The sequence below is a fragment of the Aquila chrysaetos genome, chromosome 4 (genome assembly GCF_900496995.4).
Source record: "Aquila chrysaetos chrysaetos chromosome 4, bAquChr1.4, whole genome shotgun sequence".
Taxonomy (NCBI): Eukaryota; Metazoa; Chordata; class Aves; order Accipitriformes; family Accipitridae; genus Aquila; species Aquila chrysaetos.
This window is the reverse complement of record NC_044007.1, coordinates 56,258,296-56,274,002: the sequence shown is the minus strand read 5'-3', so window position 1 is coordinate 56,274,002 and position 15,707 is coordinate 56,258,296. Positions and strand designations below refer to the sequence as shown.

General features: G+C 38.3%; 1 protein-coding gene across 15 annotated transcripts in view; it reads right to left on the bottom strand.

Moving 5' to 3' along the window:
• PTPRM (protein tyrosine phosphatase receptor type M) overlaps nt 1-15,707 on the bottom strand; it is a 505,106-nt gene that overhangs the window by 178,909 nt on the left and 310,490 nt on the right. For 11 of the 15 annotated variants that reach the window (XM_030011784.1, XM_030011791.1, XM_030011783.2 and 8 more), the window contains 3 exons: nt 14,173-14,446; nt 12,984-13,020; nt 7,735-7,809 (listed from right to left, as the gene is read on the bottom strand). In XM_030011784.1, coding sequence (XP_029867644.1) covers nt 7,735-7,809; nt 12,984-13,020; nt 14,173-14,446 — 386 coding nt within the window. The remainder of the gene's footprint in view (nt 1-7,734; nt 7,810-12,983; nt 13,021-14,172; nt 14,447-15,707) is intronic. The other 4 variants (XM_030011789.1, XM_030011790.1, XM_030011792.1 and 1 more) reach the window with 1 other exon arrangement.

Here is a 15,707-nt window from a genome sequence, read left to right as displayed (position 1 = left end):
GGACATTTTCCATACAATGTCTGGAGAAGCAGGTGTTAAAAACCCATCAATAACTACAGTCATAGCTTGCATAGTGTTATTACTCCAAGCAGACAAATGCAGCTTAGATATTTATTAAGGCTTCTGTTATTTCAAGGAGTCTAAACTGAGTGAATTGCTGAAACAGTATTTTGCCCACGGTAGTATGTTCTGTGTCTTTTGAAACGTCAACATTACTACTCTCCTCTTTGCTGTACTACTCTATTTAACCGTAACACATTGTAATGTTCACCTATACATTAACACAGAGGTAATACATGTAATATTGCATTACACATTTGTTGAACTTTCTAGTGATACAAACACAAGATTTGCAGTTCCCAAAAACTACAGGTTATTTTACCCGCAACTGGTCCCACATTTTCTTTCAAATAATTCTAATTGCTTAACATTTTCTGAATACAGTCAATAGCTACAGATGGGAAACATTGAAATTCACAGGGGTTTTTAGTTACTAACTTCATCTCTGAGTTTCTCTTCTCTTGTCTCTCCTTAATTTTTCATTGAAGTATATGCAAAACATGTTCTGCTTTGAATGTAAAAATCACACAGAAATGAAATAACACACTATATGACATACAACCATGTTCTAAAAATTACCTACTGGTATTTTTGCTTTGTTTTATATTTTCTGCTTCTCTGTAGTTTGCTGATGTTGAAATATTTTTGATTAGACATGATAATGACCAGTACTACACAGATGGCAGAGATTCCTTCAGTTTGTTAAGAATTTATCCTGGTCAGTTCATTCATATTGTTATTTTCATGACTGAGTTTTATGTTTCTCTAATGAGATGAAGGAAAGTGCCCTCCCTGCAAATCCAACCTCAAACTGCCTCAGACATATCCTCATATTAAGATTACACATTACTGAGCAAATAGATTATTTTTCAAGCTAGGATGAACCAAAAAGACTCAGTGGCTTAAGTTAAATTTTGTTTCACTCTTCATGAAAGAGATATTTGACATTGACACTTGGAATCATATTCTTCTCTCAGCTATCAACTGGAACACTCAAATTTGCAAATCAGTTGTGTACTTGAGGGATGTAACACAGATCCTGCAACGACTATTAACTCTGGCAACCAACTTTTTAACTCTTCTGAATAAAAGACTGTTGTGGTTTCAGCCCAGCCAGTAACAAAGCACCACGCAGCCCCCCGGCCCCAGTGGGATGAGGAGAAAATATAAAGGCAGGCTCCTGGGTCGAGATAAGGGCTGGGAGGGATCACTCACCACTGATGGTCACGGGCAAAAGACGGGCTCAACTGGGGGAAGAAACAAAATCAATTTCATTGACTACCAATCAGAACAAAACATGGACACTGAGAAGTAAAACCCAACCTTAGAACACCTTCCTCCCAGCCCTCCCTCCTTCCCGCCTCAACCCCACTCCCGGTTCTCTCCACCTCCTCCCCCCGGCGGCGCAGGGGAACCGGGGATGGGGGTTGGGGTCAGCTCGCCACACCTGGTCTCTGCCGCTCCTTCCTCCTCAGGGGGAGGAGGACTCCGCACTCGGCCCCTGCTCCACCGGGGGGTCCCTCCCACGGGAGACGGTCCTCCACCAACCTCTCCAACGTGAGTCCTTTCCGCAGGCTGCAGCTCCTCACAAACTTCCCTGGCATGGGTCCCTTCTGTGGGCTTCAGTTCTTCCCGAACTTCCCTGGTGTGGGTCCTTTCCGCAGGCTGCAGCCCTTCAGTCACAGACTGCTCCAGCGTGGTCTTTCCCATGGAGTCACGGCCATCTTGGGGGGCCTCTGCTCCCCCGCTCCCCTCCATGGGCTGGGGGGGGACAGCCTGCCGTCTTGTCTCACCGCGGGCTGCAGGGGCATCCACCGCCTCAGGCTCCCCTCCTCCCCTCCTTCCTCCTCACTGACCTCGGTGTCTGCAGAGGGGTTCCTCTCACATCCCACTCCCCCCACTCACTGCAGGTTCCCCTTCCTAAATCTGTTCTCCCAGAGGCGCTACCACTGCCACTGATGGGGTCAGCCTGGGCTAGAGTCGGGTCCGACTTAGAGCCGGGGAAGCTTCGAGCAGCTTCTCACAGGAGCTACCCCTGCAGCCCCCTCCCCTGCTACCAAAAAAACCTGTGCCACAGAAACCCCTAACAAAGACAAACAGTTTCTACAGTGCAAAACATACCTAATTAGGCTACTTGTCCTTCCTAAAGTGTAGGAAAGATTGATACTTTCTTCTAGGTCATGGGATCTTCTCCATCTGTTCCTGTCCCAGCTCTCTAACACCACTGGCTCTGGCGATACAGTGCCAGGGTGGCTGATGAACCCATACATCCTTGGCCAACCATAAGCATCAATGGCCAGAGCAGAACTGCTGGTATAGCCCTCTGCAGTTTATCCTCCCTAAGCTCCTATTTATGCAGGAAAGTTGCAAAGGTCCCACTGTTCCCAACCCAACCTGTTCAGAGTAAGGGGAGCTGAATGGAGGAGGTCCTGAACCCCTGACCAGAACCTCTGGCTTTTCTATGACTTGAACACATTCAAAACTAAGACTGGTAATTCATTTTTAGAAAACCTTACAGGAATTCTTAACATTGTGAAACATGAACTGGAGTACTTAATATCACTAACAATCACATTGGTAACTCACTTCTAATCAGCTCAGGTTCTCTATTGTCTACAGCTGGAAAGGGCTTGTATTTATATTATGGGTTATTTCAGCATTTGTGAATTGTTATCAGCATTATTTTTAGGTCCTCTTTGTCTAATTGTTTAACTTCAGCTCTTCTTTAGGTGCTTTGTGGAAAATGTACTTATGTTTAAAATCCTAGATGCCTTGCCTGCACTGTCTTGAAAACAGAAAACCTGACATTTGACTCTGTAATGTACTAGGAAAAAAAAAAGGAGAAAAGGAAACAGTAGCTCCCATGGCACTCCTGTATCCTCTTAACATTTTCTTGTAACTATACTGTTTTATAGCTGAAACTGTCACTGCAAAAATGACAAATATAACACATACAAGAACAAAAATGGGCAATAAATCACAAGTGACACTCCAGCCCATTGAAATGCATTCAGCCGGTGCTGCACAAAGTAGGAAGATTTCCTCTTGCTTTGCATTCTGCCCAGCTGAGCGAGAGGACCAGAATCCTTGAACAATCGGTACAACAATTCCTGGGGCCATCATGTAAAAACAGGCTTAGAATTTCACTTTGGAGAGTCAGACCCATTCTCACTCTGCTTTCCTTGTCACTTGGCCTTGCAACAGCATCATAATACAGCTTTGACATTAAACCACATAGGTGCTTGCTCTCCCCTGGATAACTATCCACAGCTCCCTCTGATGTAAATGATGTTCAGGAGTATCAAGAGAAGAATAAACTCCTAAAATGCTATATTCAACCTGCAGACAGATATACCTGCATGTAGCTGTGTTATTACAGAGAGCACTGCAGTCTCAACTAGGAAATAATGGGTTCTCCATTACCCAAAACAGCACCTGAAGTTTCAACATGTCAGAATACATCTAAATCAATGTTACAGGGTTCAGGATGGAGAAAAATGAATGTGAATGTCTGTCTGGCCCGTGTTGCTATACCTCAAATGCACTGTAAAGGATAACAAACTAGGTAAATAGGAAAACACTCCTTCTCAATTCATGCTGTTGGTTTTTGTGTTAATAAACAAACTGTGTTTTCAGTAATGCAGTACAAATGTGAGGTTGCGATTTAATCAATCAATGATTTCAGTTGGGTTTTTTTCACTTTTACAGTAGAATGCATGAGAACAGAATCTGACACAGACTATAGCAATAAATCTTGCTATGTATTGAATACATGTCTGAAGAAATCTGTATATTTTATTATGCTGCTAACTTCATAACAGAGAAGAAACCAATTGGGATTATTTTATGACTGCTTTTAACATGGTTATAAAACATGCTGTTCATCTAGACCTTAAGGTATGCAGAGTAAAAATCACTTAAGATTTGATTGCCACTATATTTTTTAAAAAAATTCTTTCCAATTTTTAAGTATCAGTTATTCTACAAAACTTCTGACATATCTTGTATCTGATTTGTACCAAGAATTTCATCTATGAAGAGTGTACAATACAGAACTCTCCCTTCCAGCTGCATGTGTAATTAACAATGGGTAGTAAAAAGGGCATTCTATGGAAATCAGTCTTAGTAATATCCAGTGAAGTAGTGGCTGCTCCACTAAATCACATATGGAAATACTTTAATTTAAATATAAGTAGCTCAGACATATTTCAACAATTAAGAAAATGCCTGAAATAATGAACACCCTAATCATAATTCCAAGCATGCTATTTTATCAGAATGCAGACAGAACAAAATAGATGAGGGCCAAGTGAATACCAAATATGGCCAATTTAAACCTATTACATGAAGTGTCTCTTACAAGGTAGTGAAGCAAACAGCAAATGCTTTCAGGCTTTCTCAAAACCAGGGATTTGTTACTCAATTTTAAAGTCAAGATCATACACTTATATATGTAGTAAGTTTTTCGTTAATCTTCTATATGATTTCAACTGTTTGTTAAACTGTACTTGTTTATGAAAACATGGAGACAGTATAATGAGGACTATTATGCTTCATGTATACATAGTGTTTTCTCCTGGCTGACAGATGTTAGATAGCTAGATATTCTCCCTATCTGTTGGAGGATAGGGTCAACTGAGTCGATTTCAAGGGAGTTACTTTTTGTAAGGTTAACACTGAGAGCTAAACACTATCCCGCACATTTGAATTCCTTAGTTACTACGTTATGGAATCAGTGATAATAATGTATTCACTAATACTAACAACACTAATTTGCCTCTTTTGGCTTGCGAGAATCAAAATCACACAGTTGCCTTTACGGCATATTATATTATACTGTAACTTAAGGACAACATTGTAGGTATTTAAGTGCAACTGCAAAGAAAAGTTGCCTTTGCTACAGGCTGCAAAGGAGTACTGAAAGCAAGGAGTGGCTGTCAAGATATTTAGGGCAAATAGCAGGTAATTCTATAAATGGAAGTCATCTTATCTTTATATGAAAAGGAAGGAGAAAGGAAGGACAAAGAGGAACTAATAATGCATTGTTTATAAACTGCACCAGTAAGGGCCAGGATGAGTTGCTGACGAGGGTGGAGGAAATGACTGCAAGAAGAGTTGGCTTGAAAGCTGAGGTGTATTACCATGATCTTTCTAAAGAGGAAGACCTTTCAAAATTGGTAACAATAGTTAGGAATGCAACCAAGATTTTAAATTTTCATTATGCAAGAAGCATCAACTTCCCACCTGAAAAAAAGAGAACATCCCAACCCTAACCTCCACACTGCTAGTTATGTATCTTGTCAAATGCTAAAAGTAATTTCTTGATCTCAGATGTAATTACTTTGGTGCTAAGCAAAGAAGTGAGGAAAAGGCACTGAATAGAAAATGCTAAGTAACATTATTTAACAGTTACAGCTGTAGGGCTTGTGGTAACTACAGTTAGCAATAGTCCTATGATTTCCACATAAAGAAGTCCTCTTACATGTAGATCCTTTCCACAGTCTGGGAATTTGTAGGAGAAAAGTATGGGGAGAATGTGCATCATTCCCTGCTTCCTCATGTCCAGTCCAGCTCCTGTGAATCTCCTTCAAGGAAATCTTCGGGTTCCTCATGGATACTGCAAATACCACTATTGCTGTACTGCCCTGAAGTCGAAAAGCCTGCCTAAGGGACACCTACACACTAGGTGGGTTTGTAGGGTTCCTTTGTAGGAAAACATGAATTCCTGTTGCTGTCATGGGACCAACCACATGGGCTGCATGAGGTTTTTTCACTCCCTATTGCAGTTGTGGCAACTGAAAAGGAGGAAGATGCTTCTTCCCTTTTGATCACACAGTCTTTCAAGCATGAGAAAGGGTTGCAAAACCGATGAGGGGATTTCAGAGGCTTTTTAATACATTTCACACGTAGCCAAAAATGCTGTTTGCGGGTATCATTTGATACTTTCTTTTCACTATAAAAATCAGTTTCTGGCAGATCAGATTTAAAAAAAAGAGGATATAAAAGTCACAGATCTGACAGACAACCACAGAGTGCCAATGCTATGAGCCACCAGTGACAAAGCAACCAAATAACTACTTTGCTGGCTGTCCTATGATAGCTATATCTCTGTTCTCTCATTGTTAACTACTACAGACATCTCCTTATTGTGGAACAGGCATACCTCCAGAGTTTCCTGTAGCTACGCAGTTTTGCATTAAAACAAATAAAAAACAAAATAGGAGAAGAAAAACATTTAATTCTCCATTAGAAAAATAGATAAGCTTATTTGAATCCTGTGATGAAGAAATGAAAACTTCTTGAAGTTCAAGGACAGGAAAAAGATGTTTGTCTCTTCGAAGCTTTATTTGTATTGCCAAGTAAAAAATAATTGAGCTATAAAAATATATGTGGACAGAACTTCTGACAAGCACCACTAACAAGAACAAGCTAGTACTTCCTGGCATCATCTAAATATATTATTCTGGTTAGTTCATATGTTATTACGTAACACAAATATACGTGCAACAATTTAGTCTTGATTGACATAGCAACTTGGGCATAATGGATCACTCAGCTTTGTTATCACAACACATACCCCAGAATTAAAAGCTACAGCAGACATGTCACTAATCCCCTTATCTTAAGCTGAATCATTTAACTGTCTCTTATTGACTATAGCAGTAACCAGATGCTAAGCATCTGAACTCCTCCTCGTCCCTTAGACACCCCGGTAGCAACATTTACATGCTTCCCAAGTAACTGTGCCAGTATTCTTGAAAATGGCAATGATTTTATCATATGCTAAATGCTGATGGACTAGGTCTAACTTCCCATGTTACATATGCCATCAAACTCACCTTAGATTCTAGAGTTTTTAATGCTCTTTGCTTCTGTCTGAAAATAAAAAAGTTTCCCAATCCCTTAATGCTTTATGCATGTGTTTGTTTTCTGACAAAATGAATCATTTCCCCAAGTTCATAAAGATTTTCTGGTACATTCTGAACCAGCCTTCAAGCCACACACAGCCTAATAATTGTCTCACTTGCATACTGAGTTTACTTTGACAATTAGATTTAAAAACCTTACGGTCTTGTTCATTCTCATATGCCACATGCTAGGTTACTTTGTTTTAAACCTAGAACTCATGTATGATATAATTTAAAAGGAATCAATTTTATTTCTTTATTTTAATTTTTTGCATATTGAAATATTGACAAAAAATATGATCTTCCCAACATTCTGCAGTAAAAAAAGTCATTAATAAAAGATCTTTGTCCTAACTCACACATGCAACTCTTAAGCCTAAATTATTTAGAAATTCTAGTGTCTTGACCTAATAACACAGAAAAAAATAAACAGCTATGCAGGTATATATCTATATTCAAACTGTCATTCAATTTATGGATGGAGCAAGACTAGATCTCTTTACATCAGGCTTGAAGGAACATTCCACAGATCACACACACAATGGACACATGCAGTGGAGTTGTATGTACAGGGATGTGTGTGTAAGTTTTGGTGCCAAGCACACAATTTAATTTAATGGAGCTGAAGAAAAAATTATAAACAAAAAGAAACTTTCAACATAGAAAACTATTTATGAGCAGAGAATGAAGAAACCATCAGGGAAAAGGAGCCAAAGAAAATGAGACAAAATGGGCATGATGACTTGTCTATACTTGAACATCTGACCTGTTAGTTGGTCGTCGCCTGCAGCAGGGGCGATGCGAATGTATGGTGTTGTAAGCTGAGTCACGATTATCGCAGCTAAGGCAAAGGAAGATTTCCAGGTCAGCATGCATGAGGGAAAAAAAAGCCAGACTGAAGCTAGGCCAGCAAGAAGAATCTTGGTCAATAGTTTATTGTCTGAACTTCTTACAAATAAAACCAAAAAACTCCCACAATTTCCTTTTCATCTTCAGTTGTTAGTTTGGTTATTCTGCAAATTAGTAAGCTTTCATATGTAACTTTCATTCAGGAAGAGGACTCAAAGCACATTATTTACATATAATGCATTTGAGGAAACTGGAGACTCTGGGTCTGCTAGTCACAGCACTGGGCTGAGTGAAAGTTAACTGCTTATTCAGATTACTCTAGAATTAACTTCTCCAGGTAATTTGAACTACTTTCACTTTCTTTTTTCCTATTTCATAATAGTACATTTTTCCTATAATTCTTTTTTAAGATAATTTTCATGTAAAATATTTTTGAGCTAGCTAAGATTCATTTTTCTTGTACCCACTTCGGTCTTTGTTCTGAAAACGTACACACTACACATATACTTAACTTTCAGCATACAGAGAATGACTACTGAGAGTTGGCATGCTTTTAGTTAGGTATGTATTAACTGTTTGAGGTCCGAGTTTCAAGTTCATGTTTTGCCACTAAGACAAGAAAAAGCTGAAAAACCGGAATTATTTGCGTGTCTGAAGTATTCAGACTTTTCTGTCAAGGCTGTAACAATCACTGACTGGTATAGATAACTATTACCATGGCTCACATTAATAAAAGCTCGTATTTCTTTGTTTGCCAGCAGTTCTATGATTGCCTCTAAATGGTTAAGCACACTATGATACATATATATTAAGGAATATAAAAAAAATTAAAAGGTCAGATCCAACATGATGCAGCTGGAGAATGATGCAAAGAAAAAATATTGGAAAATTAAGGACAAAATTATATGAAAGATCACTCATTTACATAGAACAGCCTGGGTGCTATTAGAAATGTGGCAACGAGTGAGGAAAATAGACCATCTACCATCTGCAGACAATTAAACTCAAAACTGCTGCTGCATAATATTTTGAAATATCCCTCTGCAACATTGAAATGCAGTCTTGATAGTAGCTGCTAGAGTAGTGTTGGTATTGGATTTAAAATATTATAATATCCTTTCTTCTCTCATAATTAATGAAAGCCTTCCAATATTGCAAAATTAGAACAATGATGTCTCCCTCTTGAGAACTGGATTCCTAGGAGATAACCAAGATGTTTCTGTCCAGACAGTGTTGTAAGTCATATCAGGAAATATAGCCTTAATATAAATCACAAAACACCACAAAGTTGATAGCAATAAACTTGGAGGAGTTTTGGAATGTTTTCAACTTCATCTGTGGAGATTTTACAGTCATTTAGCTTCAAGAAAGAGTAGGTATATGAAAGCCATATTTCAAGCAAAATACGACAACCTTTATTACCACTGGTACAAAAATCTCTTCCTGATTTTTGTTTGTTTGTTTGTTTAATTATCTTGTCAAAAATAATGGGAGTGGAAACCCTGCAGTCTCCACATTTGTATATACACCAAATAGTCACAGAGGACCTAGAAGCCTTCCTCTACAGAAAACTAAGATCAGAAGACTCCATATCACAAGAATATGCTGTCTGATCCTTCCCCTAGCAAAGTCAGTGGCAAAGTTTCCCTTTGACTGCAGTAGAAGCAGGAGGAGAACTTTCAGCTCTTCAAAACCCAATATTCTGATCCTAAATTACATTTACAATCTTTGCAATCAGGATTTTTATATGATCTCTAAAAGAATACATTAAACAGAGGTTTCATTTGTAAAAATGTAATGGTCATAAAACAAGACTATTTTTTTAAATGTTACAAATTGAGATTGTTTAAAATATAATTGATGGAATGAGAAAGTATTATCCAGCTACTGACCCTACACATGCATTTGACCCAGTAGAGTTAGGCTGTACTTTTCTAACAAGAAGCCCGTCAATAAGGTAATAGGCTATCTGGTGTACTTTGGCTCTGATCCAGCAACACAGTGTGTGCCAGTTGAGGATACGCTTGACAGTAAGCACATGCATTATTCCTGTTGACATCAACTGGAGTGAAAAGTGACGTACCTACTCAAGCGTTCTGCTGGATCTGGGGCAAGAACACTCAGTACCTTTACATTACACTTACTCATTTATTTTTATTTTAACAAAAAATACAAAAGCATACAGTGGGCCATGGAATGAACACCACAAAACTCAGTGATAAAGCAGAATGTCAATGATCTTAAGAAGGTCTCAAGGGCACCAATGACTTTTAGATTATCTGGAGTTGGGATAATTAAAGGAAATACAGTTAGCAAATGATATAGCTATGTTCATGTCAGGTTCTGAACTTCCATATTGGTCCTGAGGGCAGACTTCAAACAGGCTAACCACACACCATCAATACAGAAAACAAGGTGGCTTGGCCAAGCTCAGCTGGCTCAGTGGAGCAGCGTGGAGGTTACCTTGGGTGACATGAATCCCAGGAAGGGCTGCCAATGTGCTTGGTACAATCCTCAATTCCATGGAAATGGAATTGCAGAAGCTTTCAAGAAACAAGTGGACAGTTGGCTGCACTGTCATGTTTGTTTTACAAGGTATGCTTTATGGCACAGGCCTTTATCCAGTAAAATACCTACATGTCTACTTTAAGACAGAATAGTTGCAATGTAGTCAGCGAGATTGTTCTTTTGTGCTCAAAATTAGGTATATAACTGACTTGATTAGGGCTTAAAAGCATATGGTTTCCCACATATGTATTCAATTCTAGAGTACATCTCCTAACTCCAATGGCCTACACAAGGCTGTAGGTATTTTCAGGATCAGACCTTAATTTAAAAGAAGATTGTACCAGCTTTATACATGAATGGCCTAAAGCACTTCCTTTTAGCTTTAAAAACTTGAACTTTCAAAGATAACAGAAGCCCAGAATACAAACATTTCAGAAATGTTACCAGTATACGAAAACTAGATGTTATACTGGAAAGCGTCCACAACCTTATTTGTAAGAAGCATTGTAATAAATAGATGCACAACGAGCACATGATAGAGCTGAAGTAGCTTACTGTCTAGTAGCTATACTGTAGTCACAAAACTCAGTGGAAAATGGTGCGTTTCTGTAAGAGATCAGGCACAGCAGTCAGAGCAGCCTTTGTTTCCTGGGGTACAGGCAATGTGAATGTTGTACCAAGCTGTTTGAAGGGGTGTGGACAGAAGGGGATGTGAACAGGAGAGGACAATTCTCTGTCTTGCCCCACTGCAGGTGTGGTGACTTCTGAGCTACAGACATTAAGCATTTTTGCTATTTTTTCTAGTCCATATGTGGGAAGTCCAAAGGGGGCACAGAAGTGTGTTTTTCTCTCAAGTATCTCTGTTAGATCTCAAGGGAAAAAATCTGTACAGGCAGGTATGATTAATATATTAAAATATGTCATGGTCTCCATTTTATTTTTTTTAAATAAATATAGTTTTAAAATATAATACAGACATTCCGTTTATAAGCATGGAAATCAGTGCTTTACAGAAGCCCCCCAAGAAAGTTTTGCACCAGGAACTATAAATGCCATTGAGGACATCTCTGGTTTCAAAGTCCTCACAACAACCCCTCACAGAATTTTACAGGCTTCACAAAGGTATTACAAAGAATTCTGAAACATGCTTTCAAAACAGAGATGTATGGAAATTTGTTTAAAATAAAAGCTGCATTTCTCACATCTCCACAGCCAAATGGGTTAGCTCAAAGTAGCTTGCTGCTATGGGAGCTATCCCAATCCATAAAGTTACCCTCACTTCTCAAATGAGAGAGCAAGATTTTTCAGTCAGTCAAGTAATTGAAATAGTTGAACATCCATTAGTGATTAGGAATACAAATCTTCAAACAATTTAAAATCCATTCCTCCAATCACCTATTATGGTTTCTGAGGTAATGTAGTCCACTCCTGGTATCACTGAAACTACTAGAAAACAACACCACAGGATTCCACTTGAATCTGGAATTCATCTCTCATCTACGTTTTATTGGGTTTTAGTTTAGATATTTAAAGTTTTCTATGGGTTAGTAAGCAGTCAGTTAGTAAATTAAAATTAAAACTACTACCTTTGGTTTGGGAAAAAAACCCCAGGAAACAGTTCAAAGAGCCATAAAAAATGTATTTGTCACATTAGGGAGGATCCAGCCTTTCAACAGAGGCAACTGTATGCTAATATTTATGTTACTTTTAAGTAATGAGATTCTCACCCTATTTAGATTTAGTGGTGAAATTGTGAAGTCTACATGTAACTGAAATCATGGTGCCATCAGTTACTTTAGGGATAGTCACTATGAGACATGCACGATCTCCCAAAAGGAACAGTGGTACAGCGATGAAGTAGTTTTTGTTTCATACTCTTACCATGTGCCCAAACCACAAGGTGGTATTACCGGTTCCTGCTCACAGCAGTACTTTTTTTCCTTTTCCTCTATTACAATCTCCAAATAATCATACTATCCCACCACTTCTTTTTCAGGCTTTGAAGTTGCCACCAGCTAGAGGTTCTAAAAAGGTGTGACTACAAAAATAATCACAGACAGATCCCAGCCTCCAAAGTTAAATGTATCAGCAGCATGTTTATCCTTCCCTGTCTGGGGATCAAACCTATAGCTAGCACTGTCTCAATTATACAAACTTGTCTCACAAATGGTAGTATCATGTGATGACAGTCCGATAAATATAGCTGATTTATACCATGAAAATTAAGAACGTGTCTTCTCCACTTTTCTTTCATAAAGCAATTAAGATAAGATAATTGCTTATGAGTAGGGGGTAATTTTTCACTATGGATGTACAAGCAGCTAGTATGCACTCTGCAACTGGCAATTTTACAACTCTACTCTATATAGAAAAATCCAAAATATTTATTGTGAGATCATATAAAAACCCACAGAATATATTTTAAAACCCTTTTGTTCAAGTAGACAACTAAAAATGAGTAATACATATATTATTAAAAACAAACAAACAAACAAACTTCCTAAATCTGAGCTAGAGACACAAATGAATCATTTAAATTCTGTAATAGGTTTAATGATGCCTTTTAGCAACATAAACACTTCTGGAAGTTTGCAAAGACCATGTGAAGGAAAGGTCAGCAAGCTGAAATACAGAATACATGACACAATATGAACATACCTTTTGTAGCTACCCTGACGCAGTCGATTTTGGTTTCCTGTGTCAAATAAAGAGGAAAAAGGTCACATCTTGTGTTCCTAAGCAAAGAAAGTCATCCATGATTCTGTTCTTAAAAGTACTGATAAAATGTCAGAGAAGTGTTGATTTAATGTGCCTCATTACATATTTAACTGCTTATTAAGCAACTCCAATGTGCTTTCATAATATAGACAAACACTGCTTGGGTATGGTACATAAACATTTCACTTAAGATTCCTCTAAAAGTAGAAAATATGTGAAAGATATTCACAAGAGCAAAGGAAAGTGTTCAGCTTTTTTACTTTGGCAACATAATGACCTTGGGAGATTTTTCTTTTTCTTACAGATCATGTAGTTTGAAGCATCATGCTAGACAATTTTAGCAAGAAAAAATAATCAATGGTGTTTCACATTTCTGCACTGTCAGGGCACTGGGAAAGGGAAGCCATTATGGTTTCCGGCAGAAAACATTTCCAGGCTGTCAGCACAGACAGCCAAAGCTTATCAGGAATTGAAGGGCCCTGGGTAGGTCTGTCCATGAAATGAAAAACAATTCCAGGAAGAATTAGTCTGATGAAACATGATCTGTGAAGACCTTTTTACACACTTTTAATTTCAGTTCCATCTACTTATTTTTCTTTTACTGTTTGCAGAAAGGGGCGGGGGGGGGGGGGTGGAATTGGTTTGCAATTCAGTCAGGGCAACCAAAAGAGAACATGGGGCTTCAAGACATTACGAACTAAGGTAATGGGACTGAACAGGCCAAGACAGATGTGCTAAAATCCACAATCAAGTTTGGCTTAAACTTAACAAAAGAAATCGCAACACTCTCCTCTTCAAATCAAGAAAACAAAAACAACAAAAAAAAGAAAGAAATAAAGCCAGTCAAACACACATTGGACAGCTTTTAGGTAATAAGACAGAATGGTAACACACTATTTTGCCTACATGCTATTGACAAAATGTGCTGTTTTCCCCACCTCCTTCCTGTAACCTTTAATCATTAAGCAATATTGTGTTAGGAAAACTGTTATTTTTTAAACTCAGTGTGCTAAATTTCACTGTTACTTCATTTTCTCATTAGCAACTAAATTGGGCATCATGCTAGTTGGTGCGAATCATCTATTTACACAAAAATACTGTATAAAACCACACCTGTTGTAAGACTTACCCCATTGGCTCTGCTAGCAGCTTGAAAATAGATGCTGTAGCTCTTATGAGGAAGAAGAGGAGTGTTCCAGAAACCACTGTAGGTTTTGTTATCACCAATAGTAAAAGGCTGAGCAGCTTGTAAACCATTGGCTGGAAACTCTGCAGCAAAGTAGTACTGCGAATTTAAAAGTGAGGCATTCTGGAAATGAATGGGCACTGGGTAGCACTTCAGGATTTCAGTTGTCTTTTTGGTCCTCCGTGGGCGTTCTTCTTCAACAACTATTTGATAGACACTAAGAGTGTAGAAAGGAAAGAACAAAAGAAACACATGCGTTATTTTAAGACTTGGGCAGTCAACTAATTCTGAAACTGTAATAGCATACTGGTATTTATGGAAAAAAAGAACTGTTAAAAGCAAAGGACACTGGTAAAAGTAATTTTGATATTCAGGTGTATGAGTTTGTGGAATAGACTCATGCTTCCAAACAAATTCATTTTGTTTTGGAAAAACAAATTAGCCATACACACCACAGCTTTTCACATAGCAAATGCACAGAACACTATCTTGTTCGAACTCTTGTACAGAAAAAGCTTGCTTGATTAGTGCTAAAATGTAGAATTAAGTATTGTTTTGTTCACAGAAGTAAGAATAAAGCTATAGATTCCATTCTCTAAGCTGTTTTATCTTGTCTAAATGAAATGAAATGAGTAGTAAGATAAAAATGAAGAAATAAATTACAAAGAGATGGGGAATAGTATTTGCTTAACTGTTGACATTATAACTATTCATAACAGCACACATAGAGTAAATTACAGTCTTTTTAAAATTTCGGTGGCATATTGACTGTTACTGAGCAAGAATAAAACACATTTTGATGGAAGTTATTCTCACTCAGCAAAGCACTTTTACACATCTTATACATAACCATATTTTTAAGTGTTTCTGCATTCTGCAAAGCAATGCAGTTTGCACTTGCATTCTTTGCTGTACTGGGACCTACAGGGAACAGTCCATCCCTCTCCACTGTAAAGGTGCTATGGACATTCAAGCAGGAACAAAAGAAATTGTGATTTCTGCTGTATATGCAAACAGTGGAATCATTATACCCTTGCAGTTGCTGTAAAAGCCTGAGTCAGTGGTTTCTAATTTGTGAAGTGGGAAGTCCATGTCTCTAAAGAGGCCTGGCTTGCAAGTTTATTGCATCACTGGGGACCAGTGATTCTTAGTCATTATTTGTCTCCTGGAATCTTGAATCCCAGTAAGAAAGTCAGTATAGGTAACTGATGTTAAAGTGGCAATGTGTCCACGTTTCTGCACATCATCTACATCTAATAACAATTTATGATCTGTCAAGTTGATAATTCATAAAGAACAGCAATCTCTGGGTAGGTTATGTTTCTTAAAGACGAAATATCCACACAGTCTACTGACATGTTGTTCCCACTCCGTCATCTGTAGATCGATGATTATGTTTACAGAAGACTGCCCAAAGTACAGGGACACTTGGGCTGGGCCTCTGCAGGCCTCAGTCTGGACCCAACAGGGCTTATTGC